Source organism: Triticum dicoccoides, chromosome 7B (assembly GCF_002162155.2).
Source record: "Triticum dicoccoides isolate Atlit2015 ecotype Zavitan chromosome 7B, WEW_v2.0, whole genome shotgun sequence".
NCBI classification, from domain to species: domain Eukaryota; kingdom Viridiplantae; phylum Streptophyta; class Magnoliopsida; order Poales; family Poaceae; genus Triticum; species Triticum dicoccoides.
In genome coordinates this window covers 536,902,615-536,910,880 of record NC_041393.1, presented here as the reverse complement: position 1 = coordinate 536,910,880, position 8,266 = coordinate 536,902,615, and the positions used below count along the sequence as shown (strand labels likewise).

The 8,266-nt window shown below is 49.4% G+C and overlaps 2 protein-coding genes across 2 annotated transcripts; one reads left to right on the top strand and one right to left on the bottom strand.

Annotated features, from left to right (window-relative positions):
- Nucleotides 1-531: 531 nt before the first annotated feature.
- On the top strand, nt 532-4,465 carry LOC119338135. Its single transcript, XM_037610433.1, has 6 exons — nt 532-735; nt 1,654-1,848; nt 2,020-2,136; nt 2,222-2,371; nt 3,808-3,866; nt 4,069-4,465. Exons 1-6 carry the CDS (start codon nt 547-549, stop codon nt 4,202-4,204), a joined length of 846 nt encoding a protein of 281 aa, XP_037466330.1. The 5' UTR covers nt 532-546; the 3' UTR covers nt 4,205-4,465.
- Nucleotides 4,466-4,749: 284 nt separating this feature from the next.
- Nucleotides 4,750-7,504, bottom strand: LOC119336241 (uncharacterized membrane protein At1g16860-like). Its single transcript, XM_037608253.1, has 4 exons — nt 6,421-7,504; nt 5,725-5,865; nt 5,421-5,635; nt 4,750-5,325 (listed from the first exon to the last, which is right to left on the bottom strand). The coding sequence occupies exons 1-4, from the start codon at nt 7,096-7,098 to the stop codon at nt 5,133-5,135; spliced, it is 1,227 nt and encodes a 408-aa protein (XP_037464150.1). The 5' UTR covers nt 7,099-7,504; the 3' UTR covers nt 4,750-5,132.
- Nucleotides 7,505-8,266: the final 762 nt, after the last annotated feature.

Sequence of the window (8,266 nt, the reverse complement as noted above, 5' to 3'; positions counted from 1 at the left end):
GTGGTGATGGAGGTGTGTGGGCGATGTGCAAACGTCCACACGTATGGGCGTTAACATTTCTGAAAAGGAAACAAGTAGACAGCTGCTAGTAAACACCGAATATCACGAGTATATTCTCCTTTTTTTTCGAGAGACAGTAGGCAAATAATCACATTTTTACAGTTCAAAACACGTCGATAGTGCGACACAAAAAACATCATCATTAGATTTGCATTGTGATTTCATACTCCAAACCTGACGGCCAAAACAAAGTGCATTTTTCATTGTGAACAAACAAAGGGTAGCAGTATGAATTTAGGTGAAGCACATGCCTGGGGCCGGCGGCGGTCGTAGTCCGCCGAGAGGCCGAAAACACCGTGGTCCGGCCTGGCCGTGTGGATCCATCCATCAATCCATCCACCCGAAGCAAGAGCGAGACGGAGATATCCCGTGTGCGTCCCGCTGTTCGCTTCTCCCGCATCCCGATAGCACCAGCAAGCAAAACCCCCCTCCCCTCCCCCCTCTCTGCTCCATCCAGTCCTTCCTCCCTCCCCCGCCCGCCGTCCCATGGCGTCCCTCCTCCGCACGGCCGCCGCGCTCGCGCCCCCGCCGTCGTCCGCCCGGGAGACGCGGCGGCCGTCGTGCGCCGCCTCCCTCGCCTGCTCCCGGCGCGCGCCGGCGAGCCCGCTACGCGCGCCGCCTCTGCCCCGGCCACGGCGATTGGGGCCCGATGAGGCCGCGCATACGGCCACTCAGGTGAGGCATGGCGTCCCCACCCCTGGTGCTTCATCTGTAGCGTTCGTAGATTGTGTTGTTTCTTCCATTTTTTCTAGTGGATATGGAGTAAATTTTATCTTACGAAAATGTATGTACTACTATTAGATTTCTGATGATGCATCGTATCTGTTGAAAATTGGATGTCGGAGTTGGAATTTAGAAATCGCAGATTGTTTGTTCTGGGCACGCACAATTTGCTTAGTAGTACCATCCTGTCTGTCTTGAAAGTGATAATATGACCATCATCTGCTTTGCACTAACATCAGTGGCACAGGCAAAGTTATTTCCCGCTAGAGTTTCTTGTTCAGACATTTGTAATTCAAGATCTCATTTTCCTAAAAGCTTAATGGCTTTAGATGCACAAACCTTTTGAGCTTGGGTTGTTGGGTGCGAATTGCAAAGTGTAGTATTTCTTTTTCAGTTGGACAGCTGCTGCTATATGCTGTTGTCTCTGTTATTCTCAAGTGGCCTTGGTAGGAATCTTGGAACTTTAAAGTGTAATATTTGCTTTCCAGTTGTTTTATGTTCAGTTGAACAGGTGCTGCCATATATTCTGTGCAATATTTTGACTTTTGAGTGGCCTTTGTAGGCATCTTTGAACTGCTATATGCCATATGCCCATATGACCTGAATAGGAATCTTTGAACGAATGAATAGGAATCTCCGGAATACCACATGTAACTCCAGTATGACGAAAACATTTTGGATGTGCTGGACACATGTCCGTGTTTCATATCTGACATGAATAGACGAGTATAATCAATTCCGACCATTGTGCAGGAGAGCAAACCATAAACCTTAGATATTGCTCTACTTATTTGATGTCAGTATGCTGTAATATATTTGGTTTTCACTAATGATTTACTGCCAGGGGCTGTTTTTATTGTGCTCGTATAGTTTCTCTGCCGATACATGAGAAGAGATGGGCATGAAGGTGATGGAAGAACTCAAGGACAAGACGAACCTATTATGTTTGGGCCAGATGATGACGATGGTGCAAAGATTCCTACTCAAGTAGAGACTCTTGTTAGAGGCACTGCAACAGTTGATGCTCCAGAATACAAGCCACTCCCAGATCTCGATTACCTTCAGGTGCCTTTTACTCTTCTCTTTTCATTTTATTAAGTTCAGTGTCTAAACTTTGCCTGGGATCACCGAATATTCCATGCAGTTCATCAATCTTTAGTGTAATAATATGCGTATCAATACTTGACTTGTTGGTTTATACTATGGGTTAATCTCACTTTATTGGTGACGATACAGGAATTGCTGGCTATTCAGCAGCAAGGACCCCGATCAATAGGTTTCTTTGGTACCCGGAACATGGGTTATATGCATCAACAACTTATTGAGATCTTGAGTTATGCTATGGTCATAACAGTATGTCACTGTGCTATATGTTATCATTGTTCATTGCATCTTGATTCCTCCACACCTGTAATTAATGTTTATGTGTTAATTGCAGAAAAATCATATATTCACATCTGGTGCTTCTGGGACTAATGCAGCTGTTATTAGGGGTGCTTTGAGAGCTGAGAAGCCAGAATTGCTTACCGTAATTTTGCCTCAAAGTCTAAAGAAGCAACCTCCTGAAAGCCAAGAGCTATTATCTAAAGTAAGAATATGCGGTATTTCAGTTCTGTATAGGTCATTCTAGTTTATTTTTGTTCCAAAACTTTACTAGGAACCCTAAATACACCAGCTTTCTTTTTGTATTATATTTTCTATTCATGCCAATTTGTAATTGTCTATGTCTAGATTGCTCATCACAATCTCAGTGCGCCCATAACCAAATAATGGAAAGGTTCATTATATGAGAATTCCGCATAAAATTGAATAACATGAAGTCATAAGCTGAACCCCTCAATCAACCTGTGAATGAACTTTGTCTATTGGACCCAAGTCATGGTCAAAGGTGATAACCAACAACTGATTGAATGGCTTGTATTGTGACCTGTGAAGTTTCAGGCTTCCGTTATCAGAGAAGTTATCACCTGATATGTCCATTATGAACAATCTTAGAAATGCATGCAGTTATTTTATTCTCATTCAGACCTTGGATTTTTAATCTTGATCATACAATAGAAGCACGTGAGGGGAAAAAGCCTGCCCTCATCTGCCCTGCCCCTCTCCAAGCTCCTCTTTCAGGCTCTGCACTCATTTTCGGTTAGCCTCAGGTAACTAGAGGGAAAAGGACCGAGAATGATCTTCAACAGCTTTAGATCTTGATCTCGACACCTAGGATTTAGACTCCTGGATCTGCTACTTCTCACCTTCTCTGCCCACTGAAGCGAACCAGTGTGGTTAAGGTATCCCAGTCTCCTGTCCACAGTGGTAGAGGGTGCCATTTTCAGACTGTTCGCTGGTAACCCTTGGAGTTGCTGATGCAAATCCTACTGGCAGACATCTGAGCCATGGAGGCACCGCTACATTGTTTTTAAGGCGTCCTGCCTTAGACGCTTAGGCGATAAGGCGCCATGGCAGCGCCTTACAAATATGCCCGCCTTAGGTGCTTAGGCGTCACCTACCCGCTAGAGCAGGTATGCTTGTCTTAGGTCGCTTTACCACCTTATAAACAATGCACTGCTATGCTGGAGAATATGTGCTTCATCGTCTACTCCACCAGTGAGATGATATATTTTACTTCGCCAAGCCCAAGTACCAGTCTGTAGCAGTTCCATTTCAGGGTACTTTGGTGTCCTGTGCTGAAAATTTCCTAACCAGTCCAGGTTTCAGAGATCTCAATCTTCTGAGACCATCTTTTCTTAAAAGGATAAACTAACAACACTTTATTTATTGACCGAGTAGTATCTTATCAGGTGATTTGAGTTAACAAACAAAACCGCAGAACTAAAATTGTAGGGATTCCCGAGGCACCACCAGGGCTCCTAGGATTCTTGGCAACTTACTAGATCAATGCTGTAACATGTGTTAGTTCTAACAAAGTGCCTCGCAGAAGTGATTTCTTATCCTGCTTTAGCTTGCAAAGCTGATGCTCTGTTTTCAGGTGATACATTGGATATGTTTCAGTGACATTCTGTTAATTTTCAGGTACAAAACTTGATTGAGAAACCTCAGTATGACCATCTACCACTAATTGAGGCTAGCAGGTTTGTTAGCTTTCTGTTCAAATTGCTTTCAGTTCCTATTCTTTAGCTTTGGGTTCACTTTCTGTTGTTGTTGCTATGTCAGTAGTTTCATCACATTTGATTTGTCACACTTGATATTACCACTTTTGATGAAATATATATCATTTGATTTTTATTTGTCTTGTGCCATCACATTATAAAAATATCTCTTGTTATTTTTCAGGTTATGCAACATGGACATCATCTCGAAGGTCCAACAGGTGATATGCTTTGCGTTTCATGACAGCAGGCTGCTGATGGAGACCTGCCAGGAGGCAAAGAACATGCGGAAGATCGTAACGCTCTTCTACTTGGATTAGCTAGCACCTCGGGGCGCTTCTCCCCTTTTTGTCCTTAGGTCGGTGAATGGGATGCTATTCGGTTTAGTCATTCCTTTATACACTAAAGCTCTGGAGTAGGTTCAGGTTCGGGGCATAACAGTGTGTCTTGGGGCATTCTGCCCATTATTCAAATTCTTGGTAGAAACCAAATAAGCTTGTCGATATGTCTAGTCCGCCAGTAAAGAAAATAATTCAAGTTCTTATTATTAATAATTTCAAAGGGTATAGTATTGAAAAAAACTGTTTCCACCCTCAAAAAGAAAAAGGTAAAACTGTTTCCGAAGGCTGAGCTGAATTGGGGTTAACGACTTCTTCAACAATGTCACAGGTAGAGGGCTGCGAAAACTGTTTGAAGCTACTACCTCTGTTCCTAAATGCAAGACGTTTTTGCAGTTCAATTTGAACTGCAAAAATGCTGTGAACAGAGGTAGTAGTATATAATTTCAGATGTTTTGGGATCTCTGATGCATTTCACTAAATGCGAATGCGAAATCAGTATTATTAGTACATGTGAAAAGCATATATGGCTGAAAACAATGCAAAGCCAATCTTTTTACATGTGTAAAGCACACCTTGCTGCAAACAATGCAAAGCCAACCCTTTTACATGAGAAAAGGTGCCTGTGAAACATTACAATGGTTTAAGCACGCTGTGATCCAAAAAGCGACAGAGCTGTACTTGGAGAAGAGCAAAAAGAGGAAGAGAGAGAAAAAAAAGTACTGCTAGCACAACATCAAACCCGGGCAAGCCTATAAACCCACTCTAATTTACAGCATTCAGTATGCAGCAGATCCTTCTGCTGCGAAACCCAGACCTAATACGGTAGGCGCTGAAACTGTTAATATAGTCAGCACTGAAACTGTCAAAGCAGCTCGAGGCCGGCCGGTCAGTCGTCGCAAGCTTAAGCTTAGACCATGTAGACGCCCTCGTCGGGGTCGTCGCTGCCGATGAGCACCAGCCCCTCGACGAGCACGGGGAACATGCACCTCGCCGGCTGGCAGCCGGTGGCCACCACGCCGTCCGGCGCGTCGACGACGTCGAAGGCGTGGTGCCTCTTGAGCACGCCGATCACGCTCGCCGTGTCTCCCTCCCTGATGAACCTGTCAAGGAAAAAGGAAGAAGTTGGTTGCAGCTTTGCTGAACATGTGACTTACTACATTGTTGTGCTCTGAAACTGAGCCACCAAGACCCTTACCCTTCTTCGACTCGCACGGCGCCGTCGCAGGACACGCCGGTGCTCGCCGCCCAGCTCTTGAGGCTCCGCGACGCGCCCTTGCCCTTGCCGTCGCCGCCATCGAAGCTGATGGTTTTCCGGTTGATCATCCAGGTGATCTTGGCGCCCTCCCCGGCGCGCACGTAGAACCTCCTCCCGGAGTTCCTGTCGGAGATGTAGAAGTTCGTCGACCGCGCCTGACAGGGTCACAAGACATACCGTCAACACCTGAGTGCACTTGTTCAGGCAGTGGGTTTACGAGGGTAGCAGAGCCTGACTGACTGACCTCGGAGTGCCTGAGCTGCCACCGGGAGCAGCAGCAGGTCCACGCCCACCCACGGCGGCCGTACATCCGGACCGACGTGAAGACGCACCGGGCGGCGTCGTGGAAGCAGGCTCCCACGGGCACCCGGCCGCAGGTCACTTGCTGCAATGCAAAGCACGGCACGGCGTCAGACCATGTCAGAGAATAGCTTCAGTAACTACACGCACACGCACGCTGGCACGGTGTAATGTTCAGCCTTTTTGTAAGTCTAATTATCTTTGGCTGATCATTGTTGGCTTGTTGCTTGCAGAGGTAATTAGCAATGCAGTGCCTTGGTGAAGCAAAAGTGGCCCGGTAGCTTGTGTTCCACCAGAGGTAATGCATGGCAGGGAAGCCATTGACCACCACATGTTGCTTAAACCCGTTTTTGACAGTCTCTGACGCTTACGATGTGCAAGCAAAGCAGCTCCAGCAGTTTGGACTGCCGGGTTAGATTGGCATATGCGTCGCTTGCTGCCGAGCTAAGCTTCAGGAGACGCCTCTGAAAGCTGGACAGTGGCACGCTCGAACTATATTCCGTTACGATGTTATTAAGCAATTAAATTAGCATGCAAATTCTTGGCAAACAACTGATGAAACGGTGTCTGATCATTGATCAACGTAGCGATAACGAATTTTGCACGTGAGCAAAACAGAAAGGTATGAGGCGCGGCTCACCCCGGTGATCTTGACGAGCTCGCCGATGGGCATGTCCCCCTGCTCGAACACCGTGTCGGGGGACAGCCGGAAGAACCGCTCCGCCTCCGCCGCGCACCGCAGAAAGTTCCAGGAGAGCACGGCCGCGGCTGCCGCCACGGCGCCACCTGCCGCCGCGAGCGCCTCCCACCGGCGCCACGCCACGAGGAAGAACAAGCCGGCGCCGACCCCGGCCGCGGCGGCCACGAGCAGCAGCACGTAGCACGCGAACGGGACGCCGAGCCTCGTGCTCCCGCGCGCCACGACGGGCGCCGCCTCCTCCATGGCGGCCGCGCGCCTCCTGCTCGCCTTCCTCCACGACCCTCCTCGCGCCGGCGACGGCGCGGCGGGAGGCGACGGGCCCACGAGGAGGCCCGAGTGCGAGAGCTGCGACAGCGGTCCGGACGCCGACGGCGACGGGGCAGGCCGAGGCGGCAGCGGCAGGTGCCCGGAGCTGCGGCGAGAGGAGGAGGCCGGGGACGGCGCCTGCGACTGCCACGCTGAGGAGGCGACGTCGAACATCCGGCCCAGCTCGCCGGACCGCGACAGGTCCCCGCCAGTGTACGGCGGCGTGGCCACCGACCCCGACGACAGATGCCGCTCCCGCTTCCTGTCCGGCGCCCGGCCGGACACGTACATGCCGCTCCCTATCTGATGCATCTCGACCCCTCCCTCCTGCGGCCGCCCCTCGTGATGTACGCCTGGCCGCCGCGAGCAAAAGCGATCGAGCGAGCTAGCTCGAGTAGTGGAAGCAGCACAAAGAAGAAGACGACGACGACGACGACGGCGGCGGCGTGATGTGAGGGCGAAGGCTAGCTGCTGCCGCTACCTCTTTAGCATGTCGTGATCGACCGGGCTATCGGGAACAGGGCGGCAAAGGACCGATCGACGCAACGGTGCGCTGCACTGGGCGCTAAGCAAGTTTTTATTCGGCCCGCCTGCTAGCTGCGCGCGTGTTCGTTGCGTGGTCGCGAATTAATTCGAGGTCGGCCGGCGTGACCGCTCCGGGCACTATCGATCGGTCGGAGCAAAACCGTTAGTTAGTTCAGCTTGGACCTAGTGGTGGCTTTGGCTTTGCATCTGGTCTGGCCGTGTGGGCAGCTAATGGAGCGTGAGCGAGCAATACGGACGGAAGGTGGCGGTGATGCTGAGGAACCACGCGCTCTTTTGGCCGGCAGCACGAGGGTACGTGGCGGGAGCTTAGGCGCGCGCGCAGGAGACGTCATTATTCTGCTATTTTCTGCCGGCGCATGTATCCAGGCGTTGCTATGGGAATTTGTTGTTGTATTTTCATGAACAATATCGTACATACTATTCTAATTTTTTTTGCACGTGATGTTTCAATCAACAAATGATTTTCTTTTTCTCAAATATGCACGAGTGTGCGTACTATATATTAAAGGAAAAGATGATGATTAGAAGATCCCTCCACGTTGGTGTTACATAAGGTTACATAACCCAACTTCACTCGGATTGCCCTCGCATCATGCCCGACCTCTATGGCCCCTAAGGCTCTATCCATATCTGATTTAAACAGGCCAGCCGCCTTCCACACCCCACGTTCTATGGCAATCCGCTTAATTACAAATGAACTCGAAGGAGCATCTCCATAAAAAACGATCTCGTTTCTATGCTTTCAAAGCTCTCACATCATCAGAATCAACATGGCCCGAGCATCCTTGCCTCCCACGGCTCCGTCCGTGTTACTCGTGCACCAAGTTCCCAGGTTTGAAGTAGGGGTCGGTGTCCACTCTGTCTTGCCCCAAGCGGCGCAGACGCGCGCCTACATCTCATAAAGGCGCATTGAAGTAGGATATGATGTATGCTT

Coding starts and splice junctions, on each gene's coding strand:
- LOC119338135 (XM_037610433.1), top strand. CDS start 547: ATGGCGTCCCTCCTCCGCACGGCCGCCGCGCTCGCGCCCCCGCCGTCG. Junction 1,849..2,019: donor CAGATCTCGATTACCTTCAG/GTGCCTTTTACT, acceptor GTGACGATACAG/GAATTGCTGGCTATTCAGCA. Junction 3,867..4,068: donor CCACTAATTGAGGCTAGCAG/GTTTGTTAGCTT, acceptor GTTATTTTTCAG/GTTATGCAACATGGACATCA.
- LOC119336241 (XM_037608253.1), bottom strand. CDS start 7,098: ATGCATCAGATAGGGAGCGGCATGTACGTGTCCGGCCGGGCGCCGGAC. Junction 5,866..6,420: donor AGCTCGTCAAGATCACCGGG/GTGAGCCGCGCC, acceptor TTTGCATTGCAG/CAAGTGACCTGCGGCCGGGT. Junction 5,636..5,724: donor GGCAGCTCAGGCACTCCGAG/GTCAGTCAGTCA, acceptor TGACCCTGTCAG/GCGCGGTCGACGAACTTCTA.